The following is a 17,744-nucleotide window of genomic DNA, read 5'->3' as shown; positions in this document are numbered from 1 at the left end:
AACGGGGGGGGGGGGGGGGGGCTGTATCCCCACCCGGCAAAAAGGGGCCAGGTGCTTAATCTTTGCTATGGATGGAGAATACCAAGTCCCTTGCTTCACGTGAACCAGTTGGACCGAGAGGGTTCACAGCGGATCACTCTACAAGGTACTATTGAGGTAGCTTCGGCACTCACAGGAAGGGTTCAGTAGGATACAAAAGGCAAGGATGAGGGAGATTCGTGCATCGAATATAAAGTATTCAAATGGATCTTCATCGCAGGGTGGTCAGCCAATCATCGGCATCAGTTGGGTTGTCAAAAAATCGGGTTGTTCCATCATGTTGGACTCGCAGGCGGCTAGGGTAGAGCATGCCATATTTTATATTCTTATCCCGAGTTTTTTTACGGACTTCATTGAAGGTCTTCTGCTTTCATTGCAAATCGGCCGAAAAAGTCGGGGAAAAGGAGAACGGAGGCGTTGCCATAGTTAAGAGTGGATTGTTTGCGGGCTTCGGAGAGAATCCTGTCCCTGTTACGATAATTGAGGAAACGGACCAGGAAAGGCCTGGGGGTCTTCCCGGGATGGCGCGGCCGGTGGGCACCCGATGAGCCCGTTCAACCACATAGGTGGGAGGGACATTTGTAAGACCGAGGAGATTTTTAAAGAACTCCTCCGCGAATTCCGCCGGGTGATCCCCTTCCTCTCTCTCGGGCAGACCCAGGACTCTGACATTGTTATGCCGGATGCGGGTCTCTGCATCATCGGACTTTGCGACAAGGGACTGTACCGTGCGTTGTAGCTCAGCAATGGCGGAGGCATGGGAGGTAGTAAGATCTTCAGTAGCAGATATTCTGCTCTCAGTTTTAGTCATTCTCCCTCTTATCTTGTCAAGGTCATTCCTGATAAGATTACACTCCTCGGCAAGGTGATCGATGCGCACGAGTAGCGAGGTCTTGCTCTGCTCGATTGCCGCAAGGATCATGGCTGTGCTGTCCTGTGACGGTGGGGCGGACCGCTCCGCTGCCGAAGCCTCTCCATGACCCAGCTCCATCTCTGTGAGCAGGGCCTGGAGTCGACCAATCAGTGCAGGGTCCAGCTGCGTCGGGGAGAGCTGTGGCTGCAGGGGCGATAAGCCGCTCCCAGTGGATTCGGTGTCCTTCTTCCCTTTTCTGGATGAGGGGGACATTTGGTGGGGGTCTAAAGGGGGGCCCCAGCCAAGGAGCAGCACGTGCCCAGAGCCGCTGCTAGGAGACCGCAGGGCGACCCAAATGCTCAATGCGCTATGGGCCCAGGTAAGCTCAGTCTGTGCAGACTGGAGGGCTGCAGGGATTGTCAGACTGCTAACCCACAGGCAGAAGCAGTCCAGTGTGGATGATGGACAGGGAGTGTGGTCTGGAAGCTCCAAAGGAGGGGGACCCTGGCAGGGAGGAGGGGGACCCAGGCAACCTCTAAACAACCCACCACTTGGGAAGCAGCTGTGTGATAAAGCAGGTGGGGGCAGAAGGATGAGTGGCCACAGTCCTAGACCCGGCTGGGGCACACCTCCGCGGGGCAATGCCTTAGGAAAGACCGGCGTCCGGCAGGCTCCACTAGGCCGCACCAGGCCGCGGCCGTCCCGAGCGCCCCCGCCAGATCAAACCGGGTAGGCGGAGAGGCTGGCCGGAAGGCGGGGGACCGTCATTTGGCCGGATGGGGCGTCTTCCACAGGGCGGCCGCCAAAGAAACAGCGGCGTCCGGCAGGCCCCACTAGGCCGCGACCGCCACAAGCTCCCCAGAGGCCCAGCAGGACACAAGGTGAAGGCAGGCAATCAGAGGGGCAGGAGGGAGAGTCTGAACAGTTACTGGGAGAAAGGATGGGCACTTACCGCACGGCCAGGCGGGAGGTCAGCACGGCCCGGTCCAGAAGGGAGTAGCAAGAAGGCGGCGGCTGGGAGTACAGCGATGACTGTGGTACTGATCCACCACTGCGAAATGCCGACCTGGGACCTGCTCAGAGCTCAGCAGGGGACAGAAGAGATGTAGCAGGCAAGGTGGCTGGACTGTGTGGGCACTTAGATGCACGGATGGCACAGGATTGAGTCCAGGATACCCGGAGCTCCTCTCAAACACGTTCTTCTCACATTCGGATACGCCCCCAAGTTTATTTTCACTTTAGTACAGTTTTTTTTTATTAATTTGTAAAAAACAACATTTACAGCAAACTTCCTGCTGCATCTACCATACAGAATGTCTCATGTACAAAAAGGTCAGTACCAAAAGTTCCTCCCTACCAGCAATAAGATTACCTGAGTAAACTTTTTGTATTTCAACTTTTGGTAGTCAAATTGGGGTAACGCCTATTTTATCTTCCCACTAACAAAGCAACATTTCAAAAAAGGCTGGTACATAAATGGTTAAGCTGAGAACTTCTATGTAGGCACATTCAGCCAGCTTAAACAAGAATATTAAATTTGTTTTGTCGATTTTGGTTTATAAATATAACCAATTATATACCCCTATCCTAAACCTTAGTAAAGTCGGCTCACTTGCTTCCCTGCATCAAATATAAATGACTAACAGCCTCAGACCCATCACATTTTATGAAATTCATACATTTCTACAAGCGTGCATTTCCTTTACCTTCATCAGGATAAGGGGAAGCACCATCCGATAACACAGGGTTTATGTCCCCAGCATCTTGGTCACTATCCAAACTGCCTGCTTGTGAACTGTCTTTTCCACTCCATCCTTTAGAGTTTGACCTTTAAGTAAAAAAATAAAATAAAATGTAGTTCATGAAATCACAAAAATAATAGTAACAAAAGTAAATTTGTCCTTGGATCTATAAGTACTCTATTCATTTTTGACTTACCTGTAAATAACTTCTCTTGGAATACAGTACAGGACTGGTATTTTTGGACCATAGATTACTGCTGCTATCTTCAGGGGACTGGACACTGGTAAAAACCTTTGGTAGGGCCGATCCAGAGTTTATCCATATGAGCCTGGCCACTCTGCGAGGCCCCAGGGTTTTTAGCAAGAAATAAGGAGTAATTAAGACAGAGAGGAGGGCTCTGTGTCCTAGCTTGTACTCCAAGATACACTATTTACAGGCAAGTCAAAACTGCGATTATCTTAACCTTACACAACTGGACATATGGTCTTTGAAATCCGGCCATGAGATGCACCCAAGCAATAAAACTGAGGGATGGGCAACAACACAGCAACTGAAAACTGTCAAAAAGCCATGAACAATGGGTTAGGAAACCCAAAGAATACTTGGTTAACACCTTGAAGCACTTGGCAGTCAAAGCTTGCATCAGCTGAGGCCTGAACATCCACCTGATAGAACTTGAAAAACGTGAACAGAGGACCAGGTGGCATCCTTACATATCTAAGAAGCAGATAATTGATGCTAAAAAGCCCACAGGACACCAACATAGGACACTTTCTGATGTGAAAGAGGGAACCTTTCCTTAACCACTTGACGCTCGCCCACCGTCAAATGACAGAGGAGCAGTGCAGCTCTCATTCTGTGTGGATGTCATAAGACATCTCCCCAGAATAGCTGGTGGTGGGGGCGCGCAGAGTGGCAATCATGGCTCGGCCATATTCCTAGGACACGGAGCAACCCAAATCTCTGTAAAGAGCCGATGACGTTGCGCTTTAACCATGTGATCAGCTGTGTCCAATCACAATCCAGTCACAATAATAGGCGGAAGTGCTGGTAATTGGCTCTCATCGCCTCACACTGACAGAGTGTGTGACGAGGAGAGCCTATCAGCAGCATCTCCTCGCAGGGGACACCCGGAAAGGTAATAAGGGCATTAATCACCAGTGCCATCAATCAGTACCAATAATCAGTGGCACAAATCAGTGGCACAAATCAGTGGCACAAATCAGTGGCACAAATCAGTGGCACAAATCAGTGGCACAAATCAGTGGCACAAATCAGTGGCACAAATCAGTGGCACAAATCAGTGGCACAAATCAGTGGCACAAATCAGTGGCACAAATCAGTGGCACAAATCAGTGGCACAAATCAGTGGCACAAATCAGTGGCACAAATCAGTGGCACAAATCAGTGGCACAAATCAGTGGCACAAATCAGTGCCCATTAGTAATGCCATTTAGGGCTGCCTCTCAGTGCTGCCCATCAGTGCCACCTATCAGAGCCCATCAGTGTGGCATATTAGTGCCTCATCAGTGCTGCCCATGAGTGAAGGGAAAAAATTACTTATATACAAAATTTACTGACAGGAACTAAGAAACATGTTTTTTTTGTTTAACATTTTCAGTCTTTTTGTAAAAAATAAAAACCCAGCAGTAATTAAATAACGCCATAAGAAAGTTCTATTTGTGTTAAGAAAATAAGTAAAACTGAATTTGGGTACAGTGTGGCATTACCGCGCAATTGTCATTCAAAGTGTGACAGCTCTGAAAGCTGAAAAATGGCCCAGGCAGGAAGGGGGTGAAAGTGCTCTTTATTGAGATAGTTAAGGATGTAAGCTCTGGAAATTAGTCGTCTGTTCCACCTGTCAAAGGTAGAGTGGTAGACAGGGTGTCTTACAGGCAGGAGGGTCCACAGAAGACAAATAGGGACTCAAGACTTGCAAACAGAAGCTACAGCTTTCAGACAGACCCTGACAGTCCTGACCACACCCAAACGCAAAGCAATTTCCTTGTCATCTTTTGGGGCAGGATACATGGAAGGAAGGAGAATGCCCTTATTGAGGTCAAAAAAGTCCAACATGAACAAAAAGGAGGACTTGGTCTAAAAACGAACTTGTTCTAGCATTAAACAAGAAAAATCCCTTTACAACATAGCTGCTAAGAAATACGTGTGACAGACATGCTGGCAACCAAAAGGCAAGCTAAAAAAGGTGAGGTCTTTCAAAAGAATCTCTTAATTGGTTCAAAGAGGTGCATCAGGTTGAGATCCCAAGGTGACACAGGAGGCTGAATTGGAGGAATTGTATGAGCAACTCCCTGTAGAAAAGTCTTGATAAGGTACTGCAAGGGTTTCTGGAAAAAGGAAAGAAAGGGCAGAAACCGGTCCATTGAGGGTACTCCGGGCCAGCCACTTGACAAGACTAGACTGAAGAAAGCCCAGAATACAAGTGAGTATTCCCCTGGGGTTAATCCTTCTGTCCTCACACCATGCAAAGAAGGCCTTCCATGAGTGATGCTCTGAGCAAAGTGGGAAGGATTATGTCAGAGATAGCCTCATCATTTAGGACTTGGGTTTCAACAGTCATGCCGTTAAAAGCTAGGGTCTGAGAAGCAGGATGGAATAGGGGACCCTTGGGCCTGCAAGTCTGATCGGTTTAGAAAAGGATAAGGCTCACCCGCCAGAAGGCCAAGTAGGTCTGTCTATGTTTCCTGTAGGCTGTCTGCAGAACACATACTATTCAGTCTTATGCCTGTGATCCACATTTGCTAATAAGGGGATCCTAAGTGGGTACAAGCATGCAGAATGGAAGTGGTTTTGCAATGTCTGGGAGAAAAAGCCGCTATTAACCCAGATGCTGAGTTTCAGTGGCTGCAGGAATGCAGCAACGTACTACGTGCATACCCAGAAGAGGCAGGTGGAAACATCTGGTAGGCATATCGCAGTTTTCACATCCTTCTGAAACCAAGTCCAGATGGGAGTGAAGAACCACAAAAATTTGGAAATATTCACTGAAGCACAAGAGACTAAATTGAAAGGGGGGGGGGGGGGCACAAAGTGAACAATACTCCGTTCTCTGCCTACTAAATCACATCATGTGCTATAAAGGCGGCTGAGGTGTCACATATCAGTTGTAGACACCCAATTAGCCCACAATCTGGTCTGTTTTTAACTGCTGGCCAGTGTTCACCATCACATCCAATGCATCATTTTTGTCTAGTTGAGTTTTGGCCATTGTTAGACTTGGGGGTGCATTCTGGGCTTTTTTGGTCCCCTTCCACCTTATGCACTGGTGCTGGCATTGTTTGCTCGGCTCGGGGGCTGCGTTGTGAGGGAGGTGCTTCTGGCCTCCTGTTGTCCCCGCCTGTGCACTTTGGCGCCATATTTTCCACACCCACATTGTGATGTCTTCGGACCGCACATTGCTGTGGGCTGTGTGGAACATCTTGGATGGAGGGTAGGTGTTTGCATAGCACACCCCCTGTGACAGCTGGCGCCACTGACGTCAGTCCGTCACCATCCGTACACGACGCTGGGAGTGGAGCTTGTGGATCCACAGTGGGTATACGCGGATGTGTGGCGTGGCTGCAGTTTGCAATTGCGGTCTGTTGGTCTGTTTCAGTGGTCATGGGCTCAGGCATGTACCATTTACACTCGGGGTTGTCTAACTTTTTATATTGTTTGTGTATTCCACTATACACGATAGAGACACTGATCTACTCTAACATCATCCATCCACACATTGTATGTTTTTTTTTTTGCTCACTTAGTTTCCCATAGCCTCCATACCCATACCACTTGTTGTTACTATTAGCCTTACACTTCATCTCCTTAGATCAGTCTATTACATATACACAGACATGGAGCATATGAGGCTTTACTAATTTACACAGCATGTTAATCCCAATTATGGGAGTGTACCACCTTATGTTTTCGCCATGTTTCCATTTTGTCTCTTGAGACTTGTGTATCTCTATACATACTGTATACATATATATTTTTTAGACACGCGTTTGGTTTATCGGAGCCCGCCGACTGTATGCTTCATGCAGTCTTTGCAGGCCATCCTGGGTTTTTTCCTGCTGCGGTCCATTTGCTGCGTCCCCTCAGCCCCCCGAGCTGGACATTCTTACTGCCGCCATCTTGTCATCAGCGTTTGGTGACCTAGCCCAGCGGATTGGTAAGTAGGGGGTCTTTGCCTTTTTGACCCCTCCTGCCAACCAACCCCCCCCCCCTCCCCACTATTCTAATTACCAACATATACCCATTTTTGTATCAGACATAATAACCTTGCATCGGCCCCTGAAGAGCGAGCAAAATACTCGCAAAACGCGTAGAGCACCATCGCTGCTTTTGGTCATGTCTTACATTGCTGGGTACTCTTGCAGTGTGTGATCATTGTTCACACAGTGTTTTATTTATGCATGTACAATTTCTCTCTCTTATGATGTATATATATTAATTGGTTAATCAATTTAAATTAATTTTATCATTTGTCAATGGATGTGTACTTAATAATGATTTGATATTTGTCTTTGCTTTTGTTCTTAACTTGGCCACTATGCCAGGTAATGCACAATTATTGCTGTTCCCACTTGGTTATGTAGCAACTTGTAATTAATAAATTGATTGCATTACATTTTTCTGTGAACGTGTGCCAAATCTCTCCCGCCTCACTTAAAGTCCCAGGGCTTTTTTCCTTTTTTGGGAACTTTATAAGAGGACCACAGCCCTGGCCCTATGTAGCACCCTGCAGCTAACTTCATATGCTGCATTTTGAGCCAAGGTGAGCACCTAACACACAATCTGGTACCTAAAGCAAACATTACATGCAGGCACCCAGAGGTACACTAAGGGGGGAAAACAATCTGGAAGCTGCAGTGTAGCATAGGAGACGTAGTCAAATGTTTATAGATGTTTCAGATGAAAAAAAAAAAAGCAAAAAAAAAAAAATCGATGGTTTAAAAAAAATAAAAATAAACAAGAAACCAATGACAAAGTCAGAGGCAGATGGAGTGTCCTAAAGAATGGTTTTAGGGACTTGGGAGCTAAATTGAGGAAAAGGAAGTCCAAGGTAGTATTCTCAGGAATACTACCGGTACAACGAGCCACACCAGAAAGGCAGAGGGAGATTAGGGAAGTAAACAAGTGGCTGAAGAGCTGGTGTAGTAAGGAGGGGTTTGGGAGGACTGGGCTGACTTCTCAGTCAATCACCAGTACTATAGAAGGGATGGACAAAAATAAGTTAGAGGGAGAGTTTTTAAACTAAGTGACAGGGAGGGGCCCAGAGGTAGAGATAGTGAGCGTGGAACATATTCCAGAGGGTAGCATTGGGGGCATTAGTGGTAGGTTGACTAAAGCACATAAACCCAAGGTAAATATAGTAACAAGTTCTAGTTGCAATCTTGGAACACCCAATAAGAGGATAGTATGCGACCGGTCTAAACTACATGGCATGTTCACCAATGCTAAGAGCCTGGCAGACAAGATGGGTGAACTAGAGATAATGTTGTACAAGATGGATTTGGATTTTCTGGGAGTTTCAGAGAACTGGTTCAACAGCTCTCATGATTGGCTGGCAACCATTCAATGGTATACCCTTTATCGCAGGGATAAAGGATGGAGAAAGTAAAAAAGGGGGGAGGGGTATGCCTATATATCAAGAATAATGTACAAGTGAATGTAAGAGAGAAGGATAATCACTAAGGGAGCTAGGGAGAAGGTGGGATCCTTATGGGTAGAGCTCCAAAAAGGATAAAGCAAGGGGAAAAATATTACTGGGAGTAGGCTATAGGCCCCCTAACCTGACGGAGAAGGGGGAGACAAATATATCATAAAGTTGGATTAGCAGCAAGGATGGGAAGTGTTATAATGGGGAATTTTAATTATCCAGACATAGACTGGGCAGAGGGAACCACGCATTTGTGTAAGGCTCACCAGTTCCTAAATTTCTTGCAGGACAATTTCATGGTAGATACACCAACTAGAAACAAAGCGTTACTGGATCTACCGATTACCAACAATACAGCCCTATTCACGGATGTGGAAATACGGGGCAATTAAGGAAACAGCGATCACAGGTCAATTGGCTTCAGTATAAATCACACAAATAAGAAACATAAGGGGAATACAAAGACACTGAATTTCAAAAGAGCCAACTTCCCTAAACTACGAACCTTGTCAGAAGGCATGAATTGGGATAAAATCTTAGGAACAAAGAACACGGTGGAGAGAAGGGCTTGCTTTAAGAGCATATTAAATAAGGGCATTAGCCAATGCATCCCATACGTTTAAAATGGCGAACAAAAGTCCTGAATGGCTTAACTCCAATGTAAAAATGCATATAAAAGCAAAGAAGGCCGAGGCATCATCATCATCATCAGCATTCAGACTTTATAAAGAATGCAGCAAGAAATGTAAGGGTGTACTTAGGGTGGCTAAGATAGAACACGAAAGACACATAGCAGAGGAGAGTAAAAAAAAAAAAAAAAAAAAAATCCCAAGAAATTGTTTAACTATGTAAACAGTAAAAAAAAAAAAATAATAATAAAAAAAAAGGACGGACCATACTGGCCCCATAAAGAATGAGGAAGGACATCTGGTTACAGAGGATGGGGATATGGCGAAGGTAATGAATTTATTCTTCTTCACGAGGAAATTGGGGGGAGGGGGGGCCTTCAGTAAAAAAAAAAATTGCCAGACCACTGTTACCAATTTTTACTGACAGTCTACTGACTGGAATGGTACCAGGTGATTGGAGAAAAGCCAATGTAGCACCAATATTTTAAAAGGGCCCAAAATACATCCCTAGGAATTACAGACCAGTTAGCCTAACATTAATAGTATGCAGGAAGGGATAAGGGACTATATACAAGATTTCGTAACAAGAACGGTATCATTAGCAGTAATCGGCATGGATTCATGAAGAATTCTTCTTGTCAAACCAATCTATTAACCTTCTATGAGGAGGCGAGTTTCCATCTAGATAAAGGAAGGCCCGTAGATGTGGTGTATCTGGATTTTGCAAAGGTATTTGACACAGTTCCCCATAAACTTTTACTGTACAAGATAAGGTCCGTTGGCATGGACCATAGGGTGAGTACATCTATTGAAAACTGGCTACAAGGGCGAGTTCAGAAGGTGGTGATAAATGGGGAGTACTCAGAATGGTTAGAGGTGGGTAGTGGGGACCCCCCAGGGTTATGTTCTGGGACCAATCCTATTTTTTTGTTCATAAACAACCTGGAGGATGGGGTAAACCGCTTAGTATCGTCCACAAATAGAGATTGAACTAAGCAGGGCAATAACTTTTCCACAGGATGTGGAAACCTTGCAAAAAGATCTGAACAAATAAATGGGGTGGGCAACTACATGGCAAATGAGGTTTAATTTAGAAAAGTGTAAAATAATGCATTTAGGTGGCAAAAATAGGATTTTTTTGTACTCGCCGTAAAATCCTTTTCTCTGTAATTCACCGACTGCCACAGCTCCTCTCTGTAACATAATGGGTTGTCAGCCCTATCACTGGAAATTACTAGGCAAAGTTTTAACACAACACTTCAGAACTTATAGTTCCGCCCAGGGGGCGGTCCCTAGGCTGCAACCCCCACAGCCTGCCCTAGCAGACTCAGTACGTCAACAAGCAGTATAATGTAAAGAGAAAAAGGAGGGGCGGGTGCTGTGTCGGTCGGTGAATTACAGAGAAAAGGATTTTACGGTGAATACAAAAAATCCTATTTTCTCTTATATTCACCAATCAACACAGCTCCTCAGTAACAAAATGAGACGTCCCCAAGCAGTGCCAAACGAGGGGTGGGAAAACAGCATAAAAACTTCACCCACCATGGCAAGTGGGAACTAGTGAAACTAAACCCACAAAAAAACAGCAGTGTGTGGAAAAACACCACCATATAACCGGGTATCCTCAACAGGAGTGATCCCCAAGACCGCAACATTGCGGAAGTAATGCAACAATGCACAAAACACAACAGTACTGTGTTTTTATCGAAAAAAATGGAAAAACAAAGCTTGCATATCCAATTGCAACTACACAGCCCCCTGCAAAACTTTGCGGCCAAAACAGGCATCAGCCGATGCACTGACGTCTACCTTGTAGAACTTGGTTAAGGTATGGACAGATGACCAGGTCACCGTCTTACACACCTGAGTGACCGACACTTGGTGTCGGAAGGCCCAAGATGTTCCGATTGCCCTTGTAGAGTGGGCCGTGACCGGAAAGGGGGGGCACCTGCCCCTTCAAGGCATAGACTTGTACTACAATCTGTCTGATCCACCTGGAAACGGTGGCCGACGAGACTGCCATACCCTTCTTTGGACCAGCCACCGAAACAAACAGTGAGTCTGACTTCCGAAAGGGAGCCGTGGCAGACAAATACACCTTCAGAGACCTAACCACGTCAAGAGCGTGAAGGGCCACCTCTTTGGGGTGCTTCGGCTTAGGACACAATGAAGGTAATACAATGTCCTCATTGATATGAAAAGCCGTGACCACCTTTGGTAGAAAAGATGGTTGCGGACGCAATACCACCTTATCAATGTGGATGACCAGATAGGGCGACTTGCAAGACAAGGCCGCCAATTCCGAAACCCTCCTGGCCGATGTAATGGCCACTAGAAAGACCACTTTCTGGGAAAGAGTCAAGAGGGGAATTTCCCTGATATTTTCAAACAGCGGTTTTTGAAACGCCAACAACACCAGGTTCTAATCCCATGGGGGTAACGGTGGGCGCACCGGAGGGACTACATGTCGTACCCCCCGAACGAAGGTACCCACTAAGGAGTGCGATGCCAGGGGTCGCTGAAAAAAGACAGCCAGGGCTGAGATCTGCCCCTTGATGGTGCTCAATGCCAATCTCTGGTCTTCTCCTCGCTGGAGAAACAGCAGGATCCTTGCTATGGAAAAGGAACGCGGATGCCAACCATTCTCCTCACACAAGGAGATGCAAGCCTTCCAGGTACAATGGTATATCTTCCTAGAAGAAGATTTTCGTGCCCTCAACATAGTTAGAATTACCGAGTCCGACAGCCCCCGGTTCCTTAGCACCTGGCTCTCAACAGCCATGCCGTTAAAGCTAGCGATGGTAAAGCAGGATGAAAAATCAGACCTTGAGATAGGAGGTCTTCCCGCAATGGCAGTCGCCAGGGAGCGTCTGCCACCAGACACACCAGGGACGCCGAGGCCAATCTGGGACAACTAGTATTACTGGGATCCCCTCGGCTTCCACTCTGCGAAGCAGACGTGGCAACAATTTCAGTGGAGGAAAGGCGTAGATCATCTGGGTACTGATCCCACGGGGCCACCAGCACGTCTGATGCGTCTGCCCACGGATCTCTTGTCCTGGACACAAATCTTGGCACCTTCCGATTGAGACGGGAGGCCAATAGATCCACATCTGGTGTTTCCCACTTCAGGCACAGCAGCCTATATGTCTCCGGATGCAACGCCCATTCTTCTGGGTCCAGCATCTGTTGACTCAGATAGTCCACCTGCCAGTTTTCCACTCCCAGGATGTAAAAGGCCGACAGGGCTGGAATGTGTCGCTCTGCCCACCGAAGTATGTGAGTGACCTCCCGAGCAGTGGCTGCGCTTCTTGTTCCCCCTTGGTGATTTATGTACACCACCGCCGTGGCTTTGTCTGACTGAATCCTGATCGGACGCCCTTGAAGACTCACCGATCACATGTGGAGACACATCCTGACCGCTCTCAATTCGAGCAGATTGATCGGCAACTTGGATTCTACCGTCGACCAGAGACCCTGAGTCGACTGAACCCCCATCACTCCACCCCAGCCAGATAGACTGGCGTCCGTAGTAACCACCGTCCATTTCAGAGGAAGGAACGATTTTCCGGACTGAATCTCCGGGGACCTCAACCACCAGATCAGAGAGTCCCTGATTGGTTGGCTCACCTGGATCTGTCGATCCAGGGACAACTGAGACTTGTTTTAACAAGATCTCCTTCTGCAGTACTCTGGTGTGGAACTGGGCGTAAGGTACTGCCTCGAAGGAGGCTACCATGAGTCCCAGTACTCGCATGCAAAAATAGGAGCGACGTGAGAGACCTGAGAGTCTGCAATTTGTCTGAAGGGAAAAAAAACTCTCACTTCTCTGGAGTCCACCAGTAAACCTAGGTACTCCAGACACTGGGTCGGCACAATCATCGACTTCTTTAGGTTCAACAGCCACCCAAATTCTTGCAGGGTCTGCATGGTGTTCGCCATATCCTCCCCTAATTCCGAGGTGGAAGATGCTCTCAGGAGGAGATCGTCCAGGTAGCCCATGATCGCGATCCCACGTTGTCTCAGCAATGCCAATAACTGGAGCCAATACCTTGGTAAAGACTTGGGGGCTGATGCCAGACCAAAAGGAAGAGCCACAAATTGGTAATGGGCTTCCCCGACTGCAAAACGCAGAAACTTTTGATGCCGAAGGCATATGGGTATGTGCAGGTACGCATCCTGGATGTACAAGGACGCCAGGGAGTCCCCTTGATGGAGTGCAGTGACTACTGAGCGAACCAATTACATTCTGAACCTCTGCACTTTTACAAAGTGATTGAGGGCTTTCAAGTCCAAGATTGGACATACCTGTTCCTTCTTGGGAACCACAAACAGATTTGAGTAGAATCCCTGGAAACGTTGCGGAACAGGTACAATCACCCCTCCATTCAGAAAGTTCCTTACCGCCCCCAACAGGGCCTCCCGGGAAACCGGGGATACGGGTATGCTGGAGGGGAAGAATCTGTTTGGCGGCCAAGAGAGGAACTATCTTGTAGCCTGTGAAAATCAGATCGCAGACCCATTGGTCGGATAACCGGGAGAACCACCGGGCTGCAAACTCCCGAAGGCAACCCTCCAACCGAGACATGCATCGTGGCTCCTTAGCCTTCCTGGCCTGAAGGAGTAGAGTACTCTTACCACCAGTGGCATTTTTAATAATGTCATCTAACGAGGCTCCAAAGAGTCGGTCGCCAAGGAAAGGAAGATCCGTCAGGGCTTTCTTGGATGCCTGGTCAGCAGACCAGCATTTTAGCCAAATCAGGCGCCTCAGCACCACAGCTGACTATGGTCAGGGTCCAGGGCCACATCACAGACGTACTTGCACTAGTTGATCTGCTAGTTCCACGCAGACAGGGGAGGCCTGCTGCTCTCCCAATTCGCGGTGCAAAAGCTTTGCCCACACAGTATCTGCGACACCAGTGCGAATGCCAGTACCGGTCGCACGGCTGACCCCACAACCGTAATCAAGTTATGAGCCACCATGTATTGGGGGACCGCAAAGGTCCGTTGCGGGCGACCCCATTCCTTGAAAATGAAACCTATCAAAATAAGTCAGATACGGGAACACCTTAGGTGAACGTGCTGGACCCTAGTCTGCGTCAGAGCTCTCCCTAGAGGTCGGAGGAGGGGGGGCAGGTGCTGCTTTTTAGCACCTTTCTTCCCACATACCGCTTCTATCCTGGCAACGAACGAATTGAGGACCGCAGTAAGGGTGTCCATAGGGACCGTGCCCAGGGGCTGCTGCTAGAGCACAAAAAACGCAGCCCGGCTACAAGAAAATGGCCGCCAGTGTTCTAATAGAGAATCACTAGGAAAATGGCCGCTTGAAGCCAGAAGCAAGTCTGACCCTTGCCCATACTTAAAATGGCCACCGATCAGCACTATGAGAGGCTAGAGAGAACATGTGGCAGACAGCGCTGCACCAACACAGGGGCAGAGGACCACACAGCAGGCATCCAACGGGACTAAGCTGCAGGATCCAGGCACCCCAGTACAGCTAAACCCCCTTGTGAGAGCCCAGGGCACACGCATGCACCGCTCAGCATCACGGCCCCCCCCGTGAGGGAGGGGAGTTGGGGACAGGGGAGAGAAGAGAGGGGGGTGAGGGGGGGCCCCCGAATTGACCTCCCAGGGAATGCCCAGCTGCTCCACCCTGCAGAGACAGGGAAAGCTGTACTTACCAGTCCTGAAGAGCTGGAGGACATTCCATGGTAGTCAACTCCTGATCAGTACAGGGAAGACTACTGGCACGGCATACTGTGACGCAGACATCAGTAGCCCGGTCATATGTATGCCCCGGAGCATAAAGCTCACCAACCACCTCTGGAGCTGAGGTATGTAGTGGCCTGCCGAGCCGTAGCTGCGACCTGCACATGTTCGATGGCCGCACTGGGGAGACTACCAGGATAAGTGAACCAGCATGTCACCCAGCCGGCTGTTGATAGAAGATCACAGGATCATTCATCTTGCGCAAAAAGCCAAGCTTCTGCATCAAAAAAAACACGGACCTATGGGCCCGCAGGGTTCCTAGGTGCATCTCCTTCACTAGGCAAAATAAAACAGTCTGCTAGGGCAGGCTGTGGGGGTTGTAGTCTAGGGACCGCCCCCCCAAGGGCAATCGGAACATCTTGGGCCTTCCGACACCAAGTGTCGGTCACTCAGGTGTGTAAGACGGCGACCTGGTCATCTGTCCATACCTTTACCAAGTTCTACAAGGTAGACGTCAGTGCATCGGCTGATTTGGCCGCAAAGTTTTGCAGGGGGCTGTGTAGTTGCAATTGGATATGCAAGCTTCGTTTTTCCAGTTTTTTCGATAAAAACGCAGTACTGTTGTGTTTATGCATTGTTGCATTACTTCCGCAATGTTGCGGTCTTGGGGATCACTCCTGTTGAGGATACCCGGTTATATGGTGGTGTTTTTCCACACACTGCTGTTGTTTTGTGGGTTTAGTTTCACTAGTTCCCACTTTCCATGGTGGGTGAAGTTTTTATGCTGTTTTCCCACCCCTCGTTTGGCACTGCTTGGGGACGTCTCATTTTGTTACTGAGAGTAGCTGTGTCGATTGGCGAATATAAGAGAAAATAGGATTTTTTGTACTCACCATAAAATCCCTTTCTCTGTAATTCACCGACCAACACAGCACCCGCCCCTCCTTTTTCTCTTTACGTTATACTGCTTGTTGACCTACTGAGTCTGCTAGGGCAGGCTGTGGGGGTTGTAGCCTAGGGACCGCTCCTGGGCGGAACTATAAGTTCTGAAGTGTTGTGTTACAACTTTGCCTAGTAATCTGCAGTGATAGGGCTGACAACCCATTTTGTTACAGAGAGGAGCTGTGCCGGCCAGTGAATATAAGAGAAAATATGAATGCAATCTATACACTGGTGGGAGAACCTCTGGGGGAATCTAGGATGGAAACGGACCTGGGGGTCCTAGTAGATGACAGGCTCAGCAATGGCATGCAATGCCAAGCTGCTGCTAACAAAGCAAACAGAATATTGGCATGCATTAAAAAGGGGATCAACTCCAGAGATAAAACAATTCTCCAGCTCCTCAAGACTCTGGTCCAGCCGCACCTAGAGTATGCTGTCCAGTTCTGGGCACCAGTCCTCAGGAAGGATGAACTGGAAATGGAGAAAGTACAAAAAAGGACAACTAAGCTAATAAAGGGTCTGGAAGATATTAGTTATGAGGAAAGTTTGCGAGCACTGAACTTATTCTCTCCGGAGAAGAGATGCTTGAGAGGGGATATGATTTCAATTTATAAATACTGTACTGGTGACCCCACAATAGGGCTAAACATTTTTTGCAGAAGGGAGTTTAACAAGACATGTGGCTACAATTAAAATTAGAAGAAGAGAGGTTTAACCTTAAACTACATAAAGGGTTCTTTACTGTAAGCGGCAAGGATGTGGAATTCCCTTCCAAAGGTGGTGGGCTCAGCGGGGAGCACCAATTGTTTCAAAAAACTATTAGATAAGCACCTGAACGACCACCACATACAGGGATATACAACGTAATACGGACATATAATCACACACATAGGTTGGGCTTGATGGAATTGTGTCTTTTTTTCAACCTAACCTACTATGTAACAAAAAAAAAAAAAAAAAAAAAAAACCTCTCCAGGAGAACTGGCCTATCACGCAAGGACACTATAAAAAACTGGAGCCTTACCATGTGGGCAGGGTGATATGGGTACGCTCTAGGGGCAGACCTAGCAAAAGTTTTTGCCAGTATCCAATCAACTTGAAGGTATCAGCATATAACCTATGGTCTATTAAAATAACAAGCAAGAGAAAAGATGAAAAGGTTTATAATTACATCAATTTAAAAAAAATAGTCCAGTTTCAATTTTTTAATTCCACAGATGGCTTAACAAACCAGAAGCAAAACCACTTACCCCAATGTGACTATTTTTCTAGTCTTTTCCAGGCACATTGCTTGTATTTCAGCACTGAGAAGGTCGGCCTGTCTGTCATCTGCTTTAGAACTAGAAGGCGCCTCAGGACTCCCGTTTAAAGATCTTGGGGATCCATGTCTGCTACCATTCTTGGTTCCACTGTTACAGCCTTAACAAATATAACATATAGTTTTCCAACATAAGGACTATGTTTGCAAAAGTGTTACTGTTCAACACAAATAAAGTTAAAAATAAAAAATATATACAATATGTATTGAAAACTAAGAGCAGTGAGAGCTGCACAATATCTGAGAAAGACCTGCACAGGACTACAACTACTACAGTAGTTGTAGTGACAGCACAAAATTTGGCATTTTCTTTCACATTCAGTGATAACAGTAGACAAATTGAGAAGGTGAATCTCCCTAACAAGGGCACAGACAGCAATCTAGCCCTGACGGGTAATATTGAATGCATAGGTATTCACTCCTTAAATCAATAGATGATAAAAGCACCTTTGGCTGCTTTATTTGTGGGGCAAGTCTGTACCAGCTTTTCAAATTTTGATTCTGCGAACTGCAGTCTTGGCAAAACAGCAAGGATAGGTATAATGAAGAATGTTCAGTTACAGTAATTTTTTTTTCATTTGTAGTTTTATTAAAAGATATTATGAGAACTTACAGTGGTAAAAGGACATAAAATTCCAGAAGGCATAAAGGTATCAACAGATACATAATACAAACACTTTAGAATACAAATAAATGCTGCACAATACTATGCAAATCACGCAGCATGGTCAGGATAATAAACATTTGCTCCAGATCATTTGTATTCTAAAGTGTTTTTCTTACTGGAGTTTTCAGGTGAGTGGCTGTACCCGTCAGAACACAATAGCTCAGTGGAGAAGATCGATG

At 47.0% G+C, this 17,744-nt stretch overlaps 1 protein-coding gene across 3 annotated transcripts in view; it reads right to left on the bottom strand.

The window, feature by feature from the left end:
• Positions 1–17,744, bottom strand: part of TRIM37 (tripartite motif containing 37) — a 288,841-nt gene that overhangs the window by 39,668 nt on the left and 231,429 nt on the right. For all 3 annotated transcript variants that reach the window (XM_077482222.1, XM_077482224.1, XM_077482223.1), the window contains exons 21-22: positions 16,831–16,999; positions 2,599–2,720 (exon numbers count right to left, since the gene is read on the bottom strand). In XM_077482222.1, coding sequence (XP_077338348.1) covers positions 2,599–2,720; positions 16,831–16,999 — 291 coding nt within the window. The remainder of the gene's footprint in view (positions 1–2,598; positions 2,721–16,830; positions 17,000–17,744) is intronic.

This window comes from Lithobates pipiens, unplaced genomic scaffold (assembly GCF_037356315.1).
Source record: "Lithobates pipiens isolate NorthernLeopardFrog02 unplaced genomic scaffold, aLitPip1_a1.2 Scaffold_16, whole genome shotgun sequence".
Classification (NCBI taxonomy): Eukaryota; Metazoa; Chordata; class Amphibia; order Anura; family Ranidae; genus Lithobates; species Lithobates pipiens.
This window is presented reverse-complemented; position numbering and strand designations above follow the sequence as displayed.